The 21,314-nt window shown below is 47.7% G+C and overlaps 5 protein-coding genes across 5 annotated transcripts; all 5 read right to left on the bottom strand.

Moving 5' to 3' along the window:
* Positions 1 to 2,723: 2,723 nt before the first annotated feature.
* LACBIDRAFT_149497 (uncharacterized protein) lies at positions 2,724 to 3,272 on the bottom strand (the record flags this gene model as incomplete). The annotated part of the gene is made up of 3 exons (XM_001882756.1): positions 2,724 to 2,888; positions 2,967 to 3,059; positions 3,165 to 3,272. Coding segments are annotated over 3 exons (366 nt in total), but the record flags the coding sequence as incomplete, so codon positions are not given.
* A 3,049-nt stretch (positions 3,273 to 6,321) lies between these two features.
* Positions 6,322 to 6,826, bottom strand: LACBIDRAFT_154298 (uncharacterized protein; the record flags this gene model as incomplete). The annotated part of the gene is made up of 2 exons (XM_001882755.1): positions 6,322 to 6,699; positions 6,749 to 6,826. Coding segments are annotated over 2 exons (456 nt in total), but the record flags the coding sequence as incomplete, so codon positions are not given.
* Positions 6,827 to 9,672: 2,846 nt separating this feature from the next.
* Positions 9,673 to 10,703, bottom strand: LACBIDRAFT_328766 (uncharacterized protein; the record flags this gene model as incomplete). The annotated part of the gene is made up of 5 exons (XM_001882754.1): positions 9,673 to 9,868; positions 10,089 to 10,128; positions 10,176 to 10,241; positions 10,418 to 10,492; positions 10,619 to 10,703. 5 exons carry the CDS (start codon positions 10,701 to 10,703, stop codon positions 9,673 to 9,675), a joined length of 462 nt encoding a protein of 153 aa, XP_001882789.1.
* A 1,189-nt stretch (positions 10,704 to 11,892) lies between these two features.
* LACBIDRAFT_294648 (uncharacterized protein) lies at positions 11,893 to 14,460 on the bottom strand (the record flags this gene model as incomplete). Its single annotated transcript, XM_001882753.1, has 3 exons — positions 11,893 to 12,628; positions 12,927 to 14,147; positions 14,206 to 14,460. The coding sequence occupies 3 exons, from the start codon at positions 14,458 to 14,460 to the stop codon at positions 12,209 to 12,211; spliced, it is 1,896 nt and encodes a 631-aa protein (XP_001882788.1). The 3' UTR covers positions 11,893 to 12,208.
* A 2,848-nt stretch (positions 14,461 to 17,308) lies between these two features.
* LACBIDRAFT_328764 (uncharacterized protein) lies at positions 17,309 to 19,988 on the bottom strand (the record flags this gene model as incomplete). Its single annotated transcript, XM_001882752.1, has 5 exons — positions 17,309 to 17,379; positions 17,433 to 17,505; positions 17,597 to 18,513; positions 18,550 to 19,582; positions 19,632 to 19,988. 5 exons carry the CDS (start codon positions 19,986 to 19,988, stop codon positions 17,309 to 17,311), a joined length of 2,451 nt encoding a protein of 816 aa, XP_001882787.1.
* Positions 19,989 to 21,314: the final 1,326 nt, after the last annotated feature.

Here is a 21,314-nt window from a genome sequence, read left to right as displayed (position 1 = left end):
TGACCAAAATAGCACAAAATGACCATTTTATGAAGGCTCTACAAGCATAACCACTCAGTATTTTTAACTAATTCTTTGATAGGCTCATTCAGGTTGACCAGAGGTATGTTCTGGCTACCTCCCCAGTTAGTGCATATTTTTTTTTTCAGATGCCAAAAATGGCCTCCAGAATAAAAACCTTCTCAAGGCTCCAGCTTTCACTAAAATTAGTCCATACCAAGGGAAGTGTAACACAACTACATAATGTAAAAGAATACACAAATACATTTGAGGTACAATAGATTCTTAGAAAGAACCAGAAAAATGAACCAACCTTCATTCTTTTTGCACTCAACTGTAGGTGTTCTGATCCCCTCGATGGTTGGACGCTTGGGCCGTTGTGGAGAACTTTTCTTTTAGACAACGTCTCTCGATTTCCTCAAGGGGGGTCCAGGTTTTTAAAAAATCCTATAGGGTTGAATTTATTTTTAAGGCCTCGATGGCTGGACTAACTAACTAAGGGTGGGAATATATTTCCAAATATAGAAACATTACATCATCATATCTAGATCCAGCATTCCCTCAATCATCACCAGCAAGCTTGGGAGTCTGTCAATGCATGTGCACGACTCTGTCAACAACGCAGCAGCTTTCAGACACGAGATTTGACATGATGGAGTCTGAGAGGGGGTGGGCAATATTGATGTGGGTGCTAGTCCCACCTGCCAGCCCAAGGCCAAGAATATAGTTTCTGGCCTTGCCAAGGTCTGAGGCCTGACAAGTAATTTTTCAGCAGAGGCAGATGGCCCAGCGCTGCACTGTGGCTCCTCACAGCATGAAAAACTGACCTGCTTTGGCCTGGGTTTTTGTGAGAGCTTCTCTTGCCACTTCTTTTGCTTATTCTCCTTGCATGCTCGACTGGGTTTGTGTCTTTTGAAGTAGTTTGTAAGTCCTACTGAACCTCTCACAATGAGGACATTCCACAGTTCCATCTTGTCTGATGTCGGCTTCAGTCTAGGTAATGTTTTATTAGTTGTGTCATATCTTTCAGCATGCAACCTTATATTTCTATGCAATGTACTGGTTCTTGGATTGCTGGAGGCAAAAGCTTGACATTTTGGACTGTTGTAGGTGTTTCCAGGCCATTCAGACTGAAAAATATAGGGGCAAGGGGGTGCCGGCCCGGGAATCCCGTACCAGGACCTGGTTAGTTAGTCCAGCCACAGGCTGTGAAAAAAAAAAAAGGATGCCTTGGGCAGAAGGCCTTCAATCATCAAGTTGAGTACCTTGCAGCATAATATGGTAACTACAGAATGTACTGGGAGGAATACAGCTCCAATAGAGGCCATCAAGCACCGTGATATAAGATATTCATTAATTCCTGCCATATTTGGGCATTTTTTTGACATTACTTGAATTACCGTTGACCAACAATATCCTAAAATCTACAGTATGTCTAACATTGGTTTCACACATTCTATGTATCACACCATTGAGACGGAGCCACCTGCCCTTGATGCGGAGGGCTTCGCAATCTGTGGTAGCTGTGTATCCTCATCAAATCCTCATATGTAAACAAGGTGTGCGAGACACACTGGGTAAGTACATTGTATTATGAGAACTGAGTGATTTTCCAACTCACGTTATTTGCCTAGTTCCATCTAAAATGTGTGGAACATGTGCAAGCACCCCGGAATTTTGCCTGCATGACTTGTGCAAGACACAGGGGAAGCACTCACAAATGATGTCATATTACTAAATATAGACATGTTCCTGATTACGTTAGTTAGTTAGTCCATCTCAAGTCGCCTTAAAAAAAAATCGACCCCGGGTCTTTTTTTTCAATGCCGGCACCCCCTTGTACAGGGGGTAATTTTTTTTTTTAATGGCCTGTTGGCCGGACTAACTAACCATCCCGATATGGCATTTTCAAATCCTGGACCCCCCTTGGATTTCCTGTAGCTTCCAGTCCGAACTCTATCTCCTCTCAATAGAAATTTTCTAATTGGGACCCACAACGCCGATCCGTCGTCTGCTGTCCTTCATCCCCTTCACTTCCCTCTTCACTGTCGCAAGGCTTGTTGCCCTCGATCCTGCTACTGCTAACTGGTAACCGCGCAAACAAAGGCGCATAGAGATGTTGGCAAATTTAGGACAGGGAATGGACACTTATTCATGACCAGATGGCGCTTTTTGGCCAGAAAATAAGTTGGATGAAGTGACACACTGTGGTCCTGGAATTTCCTGATGCATTCCGTGCATAAATCCCCACGTACCGGACTGGCAGTCCCCAAAAGATCCCATGCGTTATGAGATTTATGCATTACGTGGAGTGTACATATAGTCAACGTTCAACGCTGACCTATTCGGAGTCGTGCAAACTATCCCCGGTACTGTACAATTGGGTTTGAAACAATCTATGAATGCAGAATTCGAACGTGCTGAACTTATATACCCAAGAACTCTGTAACCCGCCATGATCCTGTGTTCGTGAGTAAAAGTGTGAGGTAGGTTTGGTTGAATGTCCTCCTTATAGCAAAATTTCGAGTAAAACCATATGGCCCCCAAAAAACCCCTACTAGGATTTGCCCCCTCGGACGCAACTCCGCTACTTAAAACAACTGACCCTGCCCATCTGCTAAACCACCAAAATAACATGTTAGCGCTTTCAATTTATTCCCCATCCACTCTTCTTCCACCTCCACGACTTCTTTCGGCTCCGTCGACCCTTTTTGCAGCCCATCTATGGAGGCTGCATCGCCGTTTACCAACCCCTGCCCAACCGCAGCCTCCTTCTCCACATCAAGCAACTTGCTGATCTCCTCCAACTTCGTATTCCGCGGCAAGTAATACGCCACATTCTTCGTTATTCTCCTTGTGAGCTTGAAGAGCTCCTCGCCGTGGATGGGCTGAATCGAAGAGAGGGAGTAAGAGGGATGTTTGGGGGTGGGAGTGGGTGGCTCATCATCGTTGTTCTTTTCAAGCACAGGGAGTGGGATGGCGCCGTTTGGGTCTATGGAAGATGATCCGGAGAGGTACGTAGGCCCGCCCCATGGTGGACTTAGAAACACAACGTCGATCTTTCGAGTGTTTTGGGAGTAGTTTTGTCGAGTAGGATGTGCTTCAGCTCCAGCTTCGGGCTGAGTTGACGATGGGGCAGAGCCTGGATGCGACGTGGCGGAGACGCGAAGGAACGCGTTGGCAAACGAGATGTAATCTGAGAGAATGAACTCGATCCGGTCAGCAACGCCGTAAATCTGGGCGTTGTGCCTTGCGAGGGCAAGGCGGATGGGGGAGGTATCAAGTGCTATTACTGCGTACGCGGGTTGATAGGGAATTGACCGCAATATTTAGAGACCACGTACCTCGTTGACAAGTCTTCGCAAACGCGATCGTATTCCCACCGACACCACAAAACGCGTCCAATATGGTATCGCACCGACAACGTTCCGCGATCTGGTCCGCCACGCGCTCCGGAGTAACGCTATACCACCCCTCTTCGTCTAAAAGGCATCCTGGGAGCTGTGAGTATAACGAGAAGTATCGCGTGCGCTGTGAAAAGTCTGTGCGATGTGAGGCCAAATCAGGTGGAAGCGAATGGGGGACATACATTTTTGTAGGTGTTCCGGCACATCCGCAGCGTTCGAGTAATGCGGCACTAACCCTGTTGCATCGTATGCCTTGATCCATTTTCCATCCTGAATGCTAATTATGGGCTGCTCTTGAACGACAATCTCAGAGCCATCATTCGCTTTGCGCTTTTTTGTCGGCCTGCTCTCTACCTCTACTACTGCTTCCTGATCTGGGTTCCCCGGCGCTTGCACATTGGTACCATTCACCGCTTGGAGCAGATTCGACTCGGAGTCCAGGTTGGTTGTTGGCAAGGTGGGTGGTTCGGATTTAAACGATTCAAACACGTAGCTGGAAAGACCCCTCAGTGCGCCTCGCTTGTTCTTGCCCATTCGATGGTGTTTTTTGTTTCAATATTCCAGCAATGGGTGTTCAAACGGGGAAGTTTGAGGGATACTTGAGGGATACAAAGGAAATAAGGAGGTCACAAGATTTTGATGAGCTGTCACGATAAGATAAGATTCAACCTCACCAGATAAGATTCGGTACAGGGCCGGGTACTGAATGTTGAGGTTAGAATGCTCTAAATCGACAAGGACCTAGCTGAAAACAAGACCCTTTGAAGCCTTTGAATACTTCTATATCCAGTACGGCACGATGAGTTGGAATTGACTTGATGGTCGCACTAGGTCGATGGCTTAGCGCTCAACGTTCAACATTCAACACACCCCTCTCGACCAACTCTCGACACAGCTGGGATTCAATTGCGAGGGCCAGGTAGATTTTGTGGATCGCCCGGTCTTGGTACATTATTGCTCCTTAAAAAAGATTTTTTTCCAGCAAATGTTACAGCTAACTGCATAATCGTAGACCACATCTGAAATTTCACTTTGCACCTTTGTCTGTGCATAAACATCCGTTTTAGGCCGTGGCTATGTAAACCATGACGCCGATTCGCATGTGCTGCTAGGGCTGCGCACCGTACCCGTCCAAGACGGTTGGACGGGACGTTTAGACGGGTGCTCTACCCGTCGCCGTTTCGATTTGGGATAAGATTCTGACGGGACGGTGGACGGGACGGATAGCACCCGTCTATTCCCGTCACCTAGACGGCCGTCTGGACGGTACGGACGGCGATGCTGTGGGAAGATTTTCTACCCTGCCAACATCGACGTCAACGATGTAGCCTTCCGTTGAATCCGTTCCCCTCCACCGAAATAGGCGTATTGTCCTTCGTCGACGGCGATTTTGTATGGGAAACTGTGTTAAGCATTACGGGCAAGTCCGGTCCGTGCTTCTCCTCCCTCTCGCAAACTTACCTTGTACTAACGTTGCTGCTACAGATTGCATTTGGCGCTTATGCATCTCAAACACAGGTTTTTCGAGACTGGGGAGAAGGGAATTAACTTGATTGGTGGTCAAAAGGTGCGGTGCCCGTTAAATATGACGAAAGCGGCTCTAACATACTTTTCGCCAGTGCCCCCGTTCAATTCATTAGCCAGGAGTTGCAGTGGACCATGATAGTGAGAGTTCGGCGAGAACGTTAAAACCATCTCACACACCGCGGATGAGTTTGAGGCATGCTACGTGGAATCCGAGGCCTCCAGACGGTGTGAGTTATGGTCGTGCCGTTGCCTTACCCTCCTGACTTTGCATTTTTAGGACCTTCGTCTTGCTGCAAGCCGTCATCGATTCATCCTTGGTACTTCATTAACCCTTAGATACAGGCTGTCTATATTCATCACTGATACACAGCCGTTGACACCCGTCACCCGTACGACGGCCGTCTCCGTCCCCGTACCGTCCTCGTCGAGATCCCAAAGGAAACACTGACGGGACGGGGGACGGACGAGGCTTACCCGTTTACCACCCGTCCAGTAGACGGCCGTTCCCGTCCAGACGGACGGTGCGCAGCCCTATGTGCTGCCCATTGCTCCAAGTTCTACATCAGGAAAACTACACATTGACTTAGGCCGCTTAGGTAACTTTGACAAGTGCAGAAGTGGCGAAAGTGAACTCAAGTGACCAAATGACGGTCACTTGGCTATGTAGGTCCCTGTCTTACAAAGTGACTTGGTCTTGGGTATGTGAGACTCAAGTGGGTAAGCTGTATTGCACAAAAGTGACCAAGTGACAAAGTAGTAGTCTCAAACTGTTCCGAATTGCACACAGGATGGTAAAAGTAGGGGGTAAAAGAGTATATTGAATGATACAAATGTCTATTTACAATGTACCAGCTCAAGGAACACGTAGAAAACCCCCCGTCTCACTCTTCAGCCTCACTGTCCTCTTCAAACAAAGATCCTCGCACATTGAGGGGAGAAGCATTGGCACCTTGGGTGAGCGAAACGGATAGCTTCGGTTTCTCCATGAGCCCGATTGCGTGTCAATTTGTTGATAGACTTGATGTAGTCCACGGTGCTGACGCCCCAGTTGTCTTCCAAGAAATTTGCCTCTTCCTTATGATCCAGGATGCCGGCAGTAGAAACCCCTGTGACCTGGAACCTGAACACGCACTCCGCCTGCACGAAAATATGATCATGCAGAAGGGAAGGGAAGAGGAGACGTACCCAACTGTTGAATAGGCATAGCGAAAACGGCGGTGGAATTCTCCATCTGGGTGCGAATGAGCTAAATTTGGGCACGACGAAGACCGCGGTAGGATTCTCCATATGTGCATGGTGGAAGGCAGTGTAGATGTAAGCGAGGAGGTGGTACCTGGGTAGGGTAAAGTCGTGAGAAGGAGACGGGCAGGGAAGAAGGGAACAAACCATTATCGTCGCTACAGTTCAGGATCGTCTTGTAACATCCCTGCCCCTCACTAATCGCCGTAGGCGCCTGTATAACCATCAACCCCAACTTCCTTCCCTGCACGTTCTTATTCACCGCAATATCCTCTATGTGGCCTACCTTACCAAGGCCTCTGAGACACTTTTGCTCGATAAAGACACAGCCGACGGCAACGATCTGGTCGGTGGGTTTGTGGATTATGACAACAGTGAAGTACTTCGAGTAAGTGAAGGGAGAGCGGCGGTGCTTGTCAAAGGCTGCTGAGTATGCCTCCACACATGGATCGGACACAATGGTGAGGACAGAGAGAACTGACAGGTGCGGCGAGCGCGTGTAGTCTGTCTTGGCTAGAGGACGTATCTGCGTGAGGGTCAGTGTGTCGTGCAGGGCTCGCTGAGCAATGACGAACGTGCAGATCAGGCCCGAGCTGGGATTTGACATCGGCGGGAATGAGTTCTGGGTCAAAGAGGAGCTCAAGGTCGGCATTATGGTTTGTTTTCCACGTCGGCGAGCGAGCAGGCACAAACTGCACTGGGATTTGGCGAGGGCAGATTGGAGACCGTATCAGTTGCTAGTTATGATGAACGTTGAAGAGAAAAAGCGATGGTGAAAATTTCAACATCGTCACATGTCGTCGGACTTCGAATGGACTTGTGAATAATTTCTAACGTGTTTGAGCACCCCGACGGCTTTTGGGCACTTATGACTTACTGAGGTGAATGACTTGGATCCCACTTGGACTCACTTTGAGTTTGAAAGGAGGTTGTGGCTGTAACTTGAAGTGCCGAAGTGATTGAAGTGATTTCAAAGTGATCTTTCAAGTGAGTAAGTTCGAGAAGTGATGTGTAGTTTTCCTGATGCTAGCACCGTTTCGGTAGTTGCTCCAAACGCTCCAATCCTGCCCCACACGTCATAAGGGTGGAGCGGAAGGGCGTTCTACCTAATACAGTTGTTTGTACAAATAAAGGCGCACAAAGTAAAATTTAGATATGGTCTACGGTTATGCAAGGGGGGAGCACAATTTTAATTTAATATATCATGTTGATTTTTTTCGTAACACCACTACGGCTGGACTAACCAACCAGTAGTGTTGCCGAAGTCCGATTTGGTCCGGTTCCGGTCTGGTTCCACCGGTTTTCCTTCAATTTACCAGACCAGACCGTTTGTGACCGGTTAAACCAAATAGAACCACTTTGTTTACCCATATTTAGACATACATATATGCAAAAGTATTGTTGCATTAGCAATACTAAGATTTTCACTCTGAAAAATTACAAACCTACTTATGGAAGCCTGGAGTGTAATTTGAAGATGACTTTCAACAAACATCTTTGCATTGAAGGTGATATCTTTGTGTTAACTTTCATCTGCATTACCGTCACAAGCAAGTCACAATCAGCTGTGTGACGTGTCACACATGCTGCAAAAAATCTATTTGCGTTCTAGAGACTACCTACAGTGTTTTTATACAACTTATAGGTAGTAGACATATTGCTCATATGTTTATAGAAGAATTTGATGGTCCAAAGTGAATCGGACAAGCATAAACTCACTTGGATGTTTGGGTGGTCAAACCATCAGTTTAACTACAGTTTAACCGTTTGTAACCGGTTCCTGACAGTCTGAAAACTGTGGTTTATTTTTCGGTTTGGTTCCTGGTTTGACCGGAACCAAACCGGACTTCGGCAACACTACCAACCAGGCGTGTGAACAACCTTCCATATATAGGTAGAATCTATAAATAAATCACATGTTTTGGGTATTTTTGGGTGTCGTGTTACCCACCATCTTATCTACACTGCACGCCTTTGTTTGCTGGCCCTTCCTTGAACCCAAGATGTGTGTCATGGTTGATGCATGGAGCTTGATAGGCTTCACAAGGACCTGGGCTGCAGATACTGATGGTGCAGGTGTACATGCTTCCTGTGTTGTTCCTGTGGATGTGCAGTGAAGAACTTTCATTGTTGTTTGCCTTCCTTGCTTTTGCACACTCCTCTCTCTCCCTTGCTCTCCTGCTTGTTCTTGGTGCATTGCTTACTCCCTTTGTGTCACTTGTAGTAGGTTTGAAGACCAATTGTGCATGAAGGGACTGTTGCATTGCAATGTTGATAGATAATGATTGTCATCTCAAATATTGTCAAATCATATACCAGGTTTCTTAGAATGGATTATCCTTCTAAGTGTAAATAGCACTTAATCCTTCTGGAAGGGTCATCCTAGGAAATATCCCACTTGGTAAGTGAGGACAGCATGTTAAACACCTCAGAAAGTGCACCAGCCTGATCTGAGCTCACCCAGCCTGTAAATTACCCAAAATTGGTACTTGAAATAAATTTTTTTTAACAGCCTGCCAGCCGGACTAACCAACCGACCCCATATGGCAGATTCAAATCCCGCTCCCCCCTTGCGGTTATGCAGTTAGCTGTAATAAAGCAGTTGAAATAACTCCACTGCAATGCTATCACTCCAATATGACTCTAGACTCGAAATCCGAGGGACGGGAATATCTTTACTGGGTAAGTAGGAAGGCGCTAATTAGTTACAGTAACTATCACTCAATCTCTTGCTTTCGTTTGAGAATTATGAGCCGACCTCAGCACGGCTGCAATGATTTCTAGGTGCGTTCATCATCGCCATCGCGCGTGTACCCGAACTCAACAGCTTGATTTTCATATGAAAGATTCAAATAGTACGGTGAACGGGCGTCTCCGTATATCCATTCGCGATGATAAAAAGGATGATCAATGGCGTTCCATCAACTGTCAAAAGGTATCATCTTTGGCAGCCATTTAGCAGGTGAAAATGTCATTCGTCATCCCTTCGATAAGGAAGTGTTTGAGGTTCTTCATCAATTTTGATTTGGAGATATACAGTGTGTCTGTTCGCGACGGCTGCGTAGTTTTTCTTTCTTTCGGAGGTAAGTTGAATAAATAAATTTGTACGGCGAAATCCTACGATGATTGTGTATAGGCGCGAATGTGCCCCAGCGAACTTATGCGTCAAGGCTATGCAACGATATGATGTTGGCGTCGAGGATTTGGCTCCAACAAATCGCATCAATCTAGGTACCCAGCGCCTCCACCTGAGAGAAACAGATTGACGCACAAGAACAGGAATCTGGTCCGTCAAAGATCAGACAACTGATGTGGCAGACGTGCGAGAGGGTGCGTCGCATGGAGAATATCCCTGCAAGATATTCTGTGAGCTGGGAAACTCGTTGATTCGAATAAGTCACCGTCTCTCTCCTTCACTACCGTGTGATGGAGTCATGGGACCGGAAAGGGTATCTCGGTCATGTACCGACTCTCGATATTAACTTGATATTAACAATGCTCACCGCTTGATACTGGCGGATGCCTGCAGATGCGGGTTGGATGCGGGGGGCCCACAATTGAAAGGCACCGATGATTTGGTGACGACAACGTTGAAACCATAGAAATAGCAGGACAGATGTAAATCGTCTTGTCCCAGAAAGTACGTGCGGCGGCCTCCTTCAGCTTCAAGATGCTTCGCTTTCGCTGAGATATTTCTGGAATTCTCAAGGTCCAAATGTGGCGGATAAAGACCTTAACGTCGAACCTGCTGGGAACCCGCTCACGCGGTCGAGTTCCGTCGTCATAAAAAGGAAATAGATTCCATGCGACCGCGTCCGATGGTGAAAGAGTGACTGTGTGTTAAGGGGTGGCGACATGTGGGTCCCTGAATATTTGTGGGATACATACATGGAGTTTATATGACAGGAGACAGACCTTTTGAGCGCTTTGCCGATGGCGACAGGCACCATATTTTCTGGGGAAAACCATATGCAGGAGCAGTCAGACTTTCGTAATACTTACGGTCAAGGCGATTCCATTGAGTTGCAAGCAGCCGGGCTTTTTGTGTCTGTGTGGATTGTACTGCGTCTATGAACATTGAAAGTAAGGGGGAGAAAAGCAAGGAAAGTGCATCATCCAAGAAGACATCTTGAATCGGTGCGACGTCAACGGCTGACGCCCATTTCGATGTCGTGGAGGGTTTTCGTTTTGGACATACATGGCGAATGATCCACCTCTTGTATCAGCGTCATCATTCCACATACTGCCATCCAGATATGCCCAAAGACTCTTGTCGGAGTCAAATCCGGTTACGTTACGCCCCGGCTCTCGAGTCTTACCTGTTCAAGGCTGAAGTACTGGTGCTATCTTGGTGCTATCAAGGATCTTGGATTCAAAGTTTTGACGGCATTCCCCTCTCCGGTCGTAAAAATCCTTGATCAAAATTAGCCCGTGATGTAACTCACAAGATCCGATTTCAGTGTCCACGCTAGTCCACGCTTCGCGGAAGGGTAGCGTTGCATGAGCGCCGCTGTCTTGATTCGCTGCCATAACTGTAACTTGAAGGATTGAGGAGCGAAAGTCGCGCGATCAACGGCGATCGTGGATCAAACGTTTTCTGATGGCGGCTACATTGTCCCGGTAGCCGGCCCTATCCGGGCCCATCCAAAAATAGCATCCTTTCCTCGTTTTCCTCATCGCCATTGTTCCTCTTTCGATTCTGCACTTCATGCGATTCTAGGCTCTATAATTTTTTGTCCATTTGACGGGGCGTCGTTTATCGCGATCAGACCTGATCAGACCCACATTTACAGAACAGGCAAGACAGGTCCCTGAACAACCCCCATCCAACGAAATTCGAATACAAATATGAATATCGACTCCGACTTTCAGGCTTCTTCTCCTTCGCGACGCGTCCCATGACCTCCCGCCTTTGATCAAGTGCTACATCCTTATTTTCCCCATATTCATGTCATTATTGTCAATCGTACGACTCAATTGAATATTGTATCATTCAACATTGTGCGCAGGGAAAATCCATCAGAATTTTCTGGGCAAGGCGCATCGTCGACTGTCGCGTGAGCTAGAGATAAGAGAGCGTACCACGATTGGCGGCGAGCACCAGATGTTACTTACTTGCTTGCCGTCTTGTGAGATCCGGGCACGGATCCAACGGCGTCGCGAAATTTCCATGGTTTCTTCGCTCTGAGGAATCGACTCCAAGCTCTTACAGGGGTATATTACAAAAATTACCGCACCCACTTCAAATGGCACTTGCACGCCAACCCATCTAATGAAAATCCACACACTCTCCCCTTCAAGTTCTTGTGAGCTGAATTTTCTAATTGGCCGGAACCATTGATCATCATTATTTACCCCACAACTTCCAAGTTAACTTTTCCCCTTATGTTCCGGTTGTTCTTACGATTGAATTTTAGAGTTTTGGGAGAACTCGAATGGCGTAACTACTACGGCTTATCCCGTCGGGCCTTTAGCGATACGAACTATGTACTACTGAAAGGCCTAGCTCAAGTTGGTATAGTTGATTTTCGTCAGTGTACCAAGCCATTTGTGGTGCAGCTGAATTGGGCAGAAGGATTTCGAGAAATCCAGACTAGTGAAAATTTCCTTGGCACTTGCGTCTATGATCATGCATATGATAGCCGGATTTTTGTGAATTAGTGGGACCAGAATGCGAGATGGGGATTTTTTTATGTTTATGGGAATAACAATCCACTCTAAGAAGACGTCTAAGTAATATTCAAAGACTTCTATGTAACATTCCTGCACCACCAAATTATCTATGCCTACATACACAAAACATCCCATCGCCACCCTTTTTTCACTTTCACTATTCACGACGTATGCTCGGTGCTATTTGTTGTAAAGGAGGGTAAGAAGGGGAGGGGGAAGATACAAATAATATAACCTTTTGAACCTGTTCTCAAACAGTATGTAGCGCAACAAAAAAAGGAGAGGGCGGGGTGGTGGTGAAAAAGGTGGAAAAAAAAGGGGGGGGGGGGTAAAACGAGAGTGATTGTTTGATAATCGATTGGCTACATTGAGTACGTAGACGGTAGCGGGGATAGAGAATTTTCGGCTGAGCAAGCCTTGAAGCTTGATGAATCGAATGAATAGCTGGCTGGAGTTTTCGCTACAAAGTGCGGAGCGGCCTTCAAGAGGCAGCGAGGGGGTAAGGGGCATGACGCGACGTGAGTGTAGATAGAGCAATGACGATGGGAATTACGTAGGAGGCGAGGGGCGGGATTAAGAAAGCTGGTAGTAGCCGATGGATGGAGGGAGTTGGTTGGGAGGAAACCCACGAGACGACGTGCCAAAGGAATGGGGAGGGGGATTTGGTGATCAGCCACCAGAAATCGGAGGGAGGTCCACAGGACGGAGTATCGGAGGGAGACATAGTAGAACAAGCAGGGAGGAGTAGGGAGGGATATCAGACTGGGTATGATGCCAAAGAACTAGTAAAACATAATACACGAACAGATCCAGACAATATGACAAGCACCGACGAGCGGCTGTGGGAGAGGAGGCGCATACACTTGAAGAGGGGAAGGGTAGCATGGGTATACTTGAAGGGCGGATGATGATCCCATACACGAACCGAGGCGCATACATTCGTCGAACCGGCGCTCAACGCAAACGGGACGATCACATCATCATCCCACCAACAACAGCTTGCTGCTGCTGCATCCCATTCAACCCCGCCATCCCCCCAACCCCCATCTCAATATATGCGCCCCTGCGCGGAACACCAACCCCATACTCCCCCTGCCCAATCGCCAGTTCATACGCAGGGCTATCCCCTCCATTTCCTGCGTTATTCCCATTACCGGGCGGAGAACCCGTATAGGAACCTCCATACCCAGAAGGAGAAGCCGCGTACGCCGGAGAACCGTATGAGCCACCATATCCAGTAGGAGAGCCAACGTATCCTGACCCAGAAGCGGCAGAGGACGCAGACCGACGCCGGCGCATAGGTACAGGCTGCGAAGTGCCGCTGAAAGCGTACCCGCCATCAGGGGCGAACGCTGCGGAAGAAGATACCATGGATGACGAAGAGGTGGAATGGTGGGGCGGTGACCCCGAGCCCGAAGCCGAGTGCGGGGGAGATGGCGAGCTATGATTTGAGTGACTCCCCGCTCCATTCGTGGGATGGGAGTTGGAGTTGGGTGGCAGCCCGTGTGAAGTGGCAGGCGGCGTGTACAAGCTCCATTGAGCCTGGATCATTTGTTGTTGTTGTTGGTGGTGCATCATTTGTTGCTGGTGGTGCGAAGTGTACATGTTGTTCCAGTGCATTTTCTCTTGGTGGTCGTGGAAAAAGGTGCCTTGGCTGGTATATGCGTGGTGTTGGTTATGTCCTTGGTGGGGGTGGTGGTTTGCGTGGTGCTGGGCCTGTTCATAGAGGGCTGCGATAGAGTTGTCGTATGAGGCGACCATGCTGGGTCTAGGAAGGATATGCGGTAATCCCCCTCCAGTTGCTGAACTGGGAGGAGGAATGTTGTGCGCAAATGGGTTGCTGTTCTTGAGCATCGCAGCTACCCGTGGGTCATCCATCTCCTCCAAATGCATCTGCGCGTTCGGGTGCTGAGTTGGAACAGTCGAGTACGGTCCCTCTTCCTCAATATCATCCATATATGCGCCTCCATAGCCACCGTCATTCCCTCCTTCCCCATCATACCCGTCTTCTTCGTCCCCATCACCAGGGACAGCTGCAATGACCTCTAACTCGCCTGACAGGATCATGGAGAACCCGTCCGAGCGCATAGGCTCCTCAATCCGCGGAAGTGCGGCGCGGTCGCGCCACTCATTGAGTTCCCGCCGGAGGGCATCAGATTCAAGTTTAACAAGGCGGAGTTCACGAGCGGCGAGGAGGCGGTGCCTGCGTGATGCATTTATATGCGCTATGGAAGAGTTGACGATGGAGGATTTAGAGGGACGCCTGATTTGGGAAAGATTTGGGAGGAGTGCGGCTAGATCCTACAAATCAAATGTTTTTTTTAAGCACATCAACGAAGAAAATTAAAGATAGACTTACGAGGAATCGACCATTGAGTGTTTCCCTGCGCTGCCGCTCGACGGCATTGTGAGTAGCCCGTCGTTCAGCGGTGTTTGCCCTTCTGCTGGGTTTACGTTTGATCTGCTGGGCGGTGTTGGTGGCTGTGGGGGCAGCTGGCTGATTGGGCTGCTGCTGATCCTGTGTGGCTTGTGGTTGTCGTTGAGTGGAGTGTTCGTTCTGGGTTGGGGAGACGGAGGTGTTGGCGTTGTCGTCGGGGGGGAGAGCCATGGCCATTGGTGGATAGAAAGAATGTCGTTGGGAAGGGTACGCGATTACTCAGCGGAGGCCCTTTGTTGTTGTCGTTAGTTAGTACAAGTCGCGAGCAGGGCTCAAGCGTTGAGTAAGTAGGGCGGGTAATGAGAGGCCGGCAAGGGTCGCGAGATCTGTGCAAGTCAGTTCAGCATTGTATAAGGCGCATATAGTCGGACAATGTACTCACTCCAGGCGGTGTCCTTGTTGCGGCGGGGGACAAGGGCGGGAGGGGAGGAAGGAGAGAGGAAACGACAAAGCACAGATTATTGAAGGACCATAAGAGAAGGGAGAAAAGCGCGGGGAATCCCAATCACTACAAACCAGGTTAAAACTATTCCCAAGGCACAACAAAGCCGTAACAAACACTGTCTATCACTACCAAAACAGTACCAATTAGATCGCTCTTCTCGGCTAGCCGGGCCCTGCAAGATCTACAAGATCTCACGACATTCCGACTCGGTAGCTTCGTCCTTTCCTCCAGGGAGGGTTGACGGACTGACGCTCATTGTCAATGTGACGAATGTATTCACAATCCACTTTCACCCCACCACCTCTTTCAATTCTTTATCAAGTCTACATTCCGACAAGACACATCCATCAATCACGTACAATCCGGCCAATCCATCCCGCAACCAAGTATCAGTAAGTCCCTTGCCCAGAGTCGTCTTGGAATCCTTGGATTAAGGTAATACCGAAGATACAGCGAATTACACAACTTTTCGTGGCCCTGGTAATGCTAGATTCAGACGGCACCGAGCGAGACGAAAGTACCACCGAAGCTCGTGTTTTCAAAGGGTGAGAGATGGCGTTGGATGGCAATAGCCGATCGTGAGGCCCTGACCCCCAATTTCAGAGCGATGTAAGTAACGACTGCTCTCGTCGCAGGAGGCCGCCCAGCGCCCACTGCTTTGAAGCGACCAACGACGCCCCTCGAGTTTCAAAACAAAATGGACGGAAAGACATATCACGAGAGCCGTATCCTAGTACGCCTCCGAAATTTCATTATTTAAAATTTTAATCCAGTGGCAACCAGCGTCTAGTTACATATCAAATCTCGAGCTCCAATCGATCTCCAAGGTTCAACGTTCAGGAACTGTCCAGTCGGGCATATCGTAAGTATACGTTTGAAGGAACGTTTAACCTACTGTGGCCTACAGGGTAACCCACCGTTTTCATCCGCTGAGTCTCACGAATGCCAAATAGTTCGACAGTTCCCATCTCAGTACAGCAGTGTCAGTCTTCAACGACACATCTACATATCGGCACCATCACCCGTTTCTTTGCGAGACAAAACTAAATCGGTAACGGTGCGAGAGTAAGAGGGATACATCAGCCGCTTATACGTGCTCTGGACATGGGTGGGGAAACAAGCGCCGATTCAGCGCTGATATCGAGCGACTGACCGTGACATGGAGTGTGATGACTTACCTGTACTTATGATTAACGTTAAATGAAATCCACGCGTCCTCGGCGATTGGTATTTAAGCTTGATCGACAGCATTAAAACGTCAAGGAATGGGCTTTACTGCTAACCATAGACCAGCCTAGATATACCGTACCTAAGAAATAAAAATGGGGGGCACAGACAGGCACCTTCAAACACTCAAACATCCTCCGTTGCCCAGTATTTGATCATTCAGCGAAGTATGCAGCCCGCAACTACACCTTTACCCGACCCCGACGCCCGACGCGTTCCCTTATCAAGTTACCTCCGATCAAGTACCACTCTCTCCCAAAAAAGAGAAAGAAAGATCGGCCTGCCGGCTAGCCGCGGTCTCATGATCTCTGACACGTTTTTCTTTGGTTTACAGTATTCACGAGAAACATTGACCATTTTGGAAGGAGTTTACTATCGCAATCCTGGTTGAGTCATGGAAAGTGTGACACCTTGCCTTTCCAGGAGCATCACTGAGTTTTTTCTTGTGGGGAAAGGCATGGAGTTCTTGAAAATCCGGGCCAAGAAAGTTGCATTGCCTTTTCTTAGCTAGTAAAGGGTGAACAAAAGCTGAAAGACTTGAAAGATTTTCCTGTTTGTGATATTGTAGTAAAAGGTAAACAGGTGAGTAAGATAAAGAGGAAAGCCAAAGGAAAGGGATCCTTTGTTTTCAGATGCCATAGAAAATTGATACATGTTGTGAAAAGAGGCCGGAAAGAATGAAATTTCTGAAAAAGGACTCTTTGTTTGGATCTGTTCAACTATTCTGAGTGAGAATATTCAATGACTTTCCTCTTTGTGGAAAGGGAAAAATCTAATTACAACAAAGAGTATTACCCTACATATTTATTAGCCTGCCCCCACAATATTTCAGCCTGGAAAAGGTGTTGCACTTGCTCTGGCTATCCCAGTTTGGGATCTTGCACTATGTTTCTTGTGATTGGACTTCCAATTGAGTGCCAAGAGAACTTGCATTTGATTGAAGCAGAATCTAATTTGACCATTTTTTAAAAAAACAACAGGATGTCATGGGGTAGGTAGCGAACTGATCAAATTCATATATTGGTTCCTCTTTTCACAGGTACTAATCATTTGGCTGCCCCACTGTTTTCGAAAAAAAAAAAGGCCTTTTAATGGATTTGTAAAGACACAGTGATGTGTGTTAAATAAATGTGTACACTGCAGTTGTGCTGGCCCTTAATCTGTTGACAGTGGAGGAGGGAGACAAGACATGCAGGCAATACAGGTGGTTCAAGTGATAAAGATGATGAGTAATTGGCGATGTAAACATGAGATAATCCAGAAATTTGATCTGTTATAGGATTCCTAAGACCTGCATATTTGGATATAAAAGTTGGTATGATGGAAACACAAGACATTAATATACTACCATGTCTAGGTGGGTGTATAACAGTTAGCCCAATCACAGCCAATGTTGGAATCTCGGAAGTTGATGATGGCAGACCCTTTGCAGGAAATTACAAGGCGGGTGTATGGATAAGCCATCTCTGGGACCCACATGAGCTGATATCCACCAAGTGCAGAACAAATCCAGGGTTTTGTATCAGTGGTCCAGGCAGGGTAAGCATGACCTACAATGGACAAGCGTGCAGATTCATCATCTGTGGTGTTATCAGCAGGAGAGGTGTTGGGGTTTGGTGAACATGTGTGAATATTTGGCACCTTTGTCTGAGCCTCAAATGATGCATCCCAGACCCGCACAGAATGGTCAGATGAGCCAGAGATGATGTGGGTGTCATAAGCAGAGAAGGCGACAGACAAGACAGTTTTTGTGTGGCCACTGAGAACCTTCAGCTCAGCCCCAGTTGATGCATCCCACACCCGCACAGAATTGTCTTTTGAACCAGAGACAATGTGGGTGCCGTCATTGGAGAAGGCAACAGAGCAAACAGTGTTTGTGTGGCCCTTAATCACCTTCAGCTTAGCCCCAGTTGATGCATCCCACAACCGCACAGATTTGTCAGATGAGCCAGACACAATGCGGCTGCCATCAGGGGAGAAGGCAACAGACCAGACCTTTCCCTTGTGGCCCACAAGCACATTCAGCTCAGCCCCAGCCAACACATCCCACACCCGCACAGAATGGTCTTCTGAGCCAGAGACAATGCAGGTGCCATCATTGGAGAAGGCAACAGATGAGACCATTGCTGTGTGACCTCTCAACACATTCAACTCAGCCCAAGATAATGCATCCCATACCCGCACAGAATTGCCGAATGAGCTAGAGATGATGCGAGTGCCATCAGGAGAGAAGGCGACAGTGGACCTGACAATACCTGTGTGGTCCTCATGCACCTTCAGCTCAGCCCCAGTTAATTCTTGCCACACCCGCACAGGCTCACAATTGTCAGATGAGTGATCAGAGATGATGTGAATGCCATCAACAATGGGCCAGACAGTTTCCATGTGGCCATGGAGCACCTTCAGCTCAGCCCCAGTTGACACATCCCACACCCGCACAGAATTATCAGATGAGCCAGAGATGATGCAGGTGCCATCATTGGAGAAGGCGACAGATGAGACAATTTCCGTGTGGCCATCAAGCATATCCAGCTCACCCCAAGTCGATGCATCCCACACTCACATAGACTTGTCTTCTGAGCCAGAGACAATACGGGTGCCATCGGAGGAGAAAGCAACAGACAAGACATGTCCCATGTGACCCTCAAACATCTTCAGTTCAGACCCAGTTGACACATCCCACAGCCACACAGAATTGTCAGATGAGCCAGAGACGATGCGGGTGCCATCAGTGGAGAAAGCAACAGACCACACAGGTCTTGTTTGACCGGCAATGAGCACATTCAGTGCAGCCCCAGTTGATGTATCCCACACCCGCACAGAATTGTCATATGAGCCAGAGACGATGCGGGTGCCATCAGTGGAGAAGGCAACAGACGAGACAATTTCTGTGTGGCCTTTAAGGACTTTAAGCTTAGCCCAAGTCAATGCCTCCCACACCCACACAGACGTGTCTTCTGAGCCAGAGACAAGGCGAGTGCCATCAGTGGAGAAAGCAACAGACCAGACAGGTTTTATGTGGCCATTGAGCACATTCAGCTCAGCCCCAGTCACTGCATCCCACACCCACACAGAATTGTCAGATGAGCCAGAGATGATGTGGGTGCCATCAATTGAGAAGGCAACAGACAAGACATTTTTCATGTGGCCATTAAGCATGTTCAGCTCAGCCCCAGTCAACACATCCCACACCCGCACAGAATTGTCAGATGAGCCTGAGACAATGCGGGTGCCATCATTGGAGAAGGCAACAGAGCAGACAGTATCTGTGTGGCCCTCAAGCACCTTCAGCTCAGCCCCTGTTGATGCATCCCACACCCGCACAAAATTGTCAGATGAGCCAGAGATGATGCAGGTGTTGTCAGTGGAGAAGGCAACAGATACAATGCATGCATCTGTTTGTATTGACATCAGTGGCACATCCCTAGCCTTCCTATGAGTGAAGGATGGGATGCCACAGAAGTTTTCTCTCCACCATTGTGACATAGCAGATCCTGTTGACCAAGATGCCAATGCTGAGATATACAAGTGTGGTGTAGACAAAGCTGGTGGATTTGCTGTAAAGTAGGTGGCAAAATTGGCTGCTTCAGCGATGTTAGCGGCAAGCTCTGTTTCCCTGTTCTTATTCTGATTACCAGTTTTAGATGTGGCCCAACTCAGGTGACAATATTCTCACCTTCAGAACCCACTCACGTGTGTTTTGAAGCATTCTGCTACACTGGCCACTGGATCCAAGTAGGTTCATTGCCTCAATCCAAAAGAGAATGTGAAGATCAAGGAAGTCAGTGATACAGTCCCTGAGATCCTCCCCCTTCTTTTGATTGGTTTGGGCCAAATGCTGAGCCCAGTGCCGAGAGGCATACCTCAGGAATGGTTTGATATTGGTGTCAACCCGCTGCATCAGCTTTGGGTCCTCGGCATCAAGTAAAAATGAGGATGTTATGTCACCGATATTGAAATGTAGCGACTCCTTCATACGGTTGAAGCAACATTTTGTGAGAAGAGCATGGTGTTGGGCCTGACTACATGACATGGATATCTGGTGGCCGTCGCTGAGCTCGAATGTTGAACGAATCTGACTGAAGATGAAGTCTGGAAATGATGCATGATACCAAAGGACCTGGTTGTCTTTACAATAGAGAACCGCATGAAGTTCGTTCAAGACGGTGATGGCAGTCTCATCAGATTCAGAAAGTAGGGCAGCAGTAAGTAGTGTTTGAAAGTCCGGTTAGGTCCGGTTATTGGGTGCCCAGGGGCTCTAACCGAGACCGAGACCGGTTAGCCTTTGTCCCGAAACCTAAAATAACTGAACCGGACCGCAACTAACCGGTTACGGTCGGTTATTTGCAGTTACTAACCGGTTAGGACCGAAAAATAAAGAATCGGTTATAACAAGGCAAATATGTTCATATGTATCTTGATAGATATTATTTCTGCATATTCTAGCTTTAAAACGAGCCCAAGAACGCTAAAATTGGCGAAGAATTGACATATTTATGCAATTATCCTTGAAAGTCTACACATTTGAGTGATATTTTAGAGATTTGACTGTAACTTAGTCAAATTTTAAGCGTTTTCGACGTTCTCAAGTGCGTTTTGAAGGTGTATAATAGGGCTGGTTATAACCGGTTATAACCGGTTATAACCGGTTATTTAACGGTTAGTTAACCGCAAAATAACCGGTTATTCCATTTTCGAAATCAACTAACCCTAACCGCGGTTAGGTTAGTGTTGCGGTTAGGTCCGGTTATTTTCCGGTTATTTTCCGGTTAACTAACCTAACTTTCAAACACTAGCAGTAAGAGATGCTGGTGTGCATTCGAATGTACAGAGGAAGGTATGGAGAATGCACAGACGAGAGTTAAAGAGGATGTCGTCAAGGTCAGAAAAAGCGTCACACATGATTTGTTGATAGAGCTTGTCAATGAGCAATGGCTGCTGTGCACCGCTTGGTGAAAATGATTGCTGATTATGCAACCTGCTCAGTAGGTTGCATTGTTCAGATTCTGCCATCCTTCGACGTGGTGTCAAATATCTCACGATGGTTGCGGCGGAAATAAAAAGACCACCTGCCAGCTGTTCCATGGTCTTCATTTCCGGCTTGCCTGAAATTTTTGGAAACTTGCTCTGCAGGTACAGAGTGATATCTGATCCTACATGCTCAATTGGCACATCTTGCAGGCGGCAAACTGCCTTGGATGAGAATGTCTCGCAGAGTTCGACGATACAAGGGTCTGGCCGACTTGTGACAAGAAACTTGAGGCCTTGCAGGCGATGTTGGTTGATTGCCTCCAGTAAGCTTTGAAGAAACATGGATCCTCCATCGTTTTGAATCTCGTCCAATGCGTCAACGAGAATG

Source organism: Laccaria bicolor, genomic scaffold (genome assembly GCF_000143565.1).
Source record: "Laccaria bicolor S238N-H82 LACBIscaffold_18 genomic scaffold, whole genome shotgun sequence".
Taxonomy (NCBI): domain Eukaryota; kingdom Fungi; phylum Basidiomycota; class Agaricomycetes; order Agaricales; family Hydnangiaceae; genus Laccaria; species Laccaria bicolor.
The sequence above is the reverse complement of the archived record's forward strand: the minus strand, read 5'-3'. Positions and strand labels throughout refer to the sequence as shown.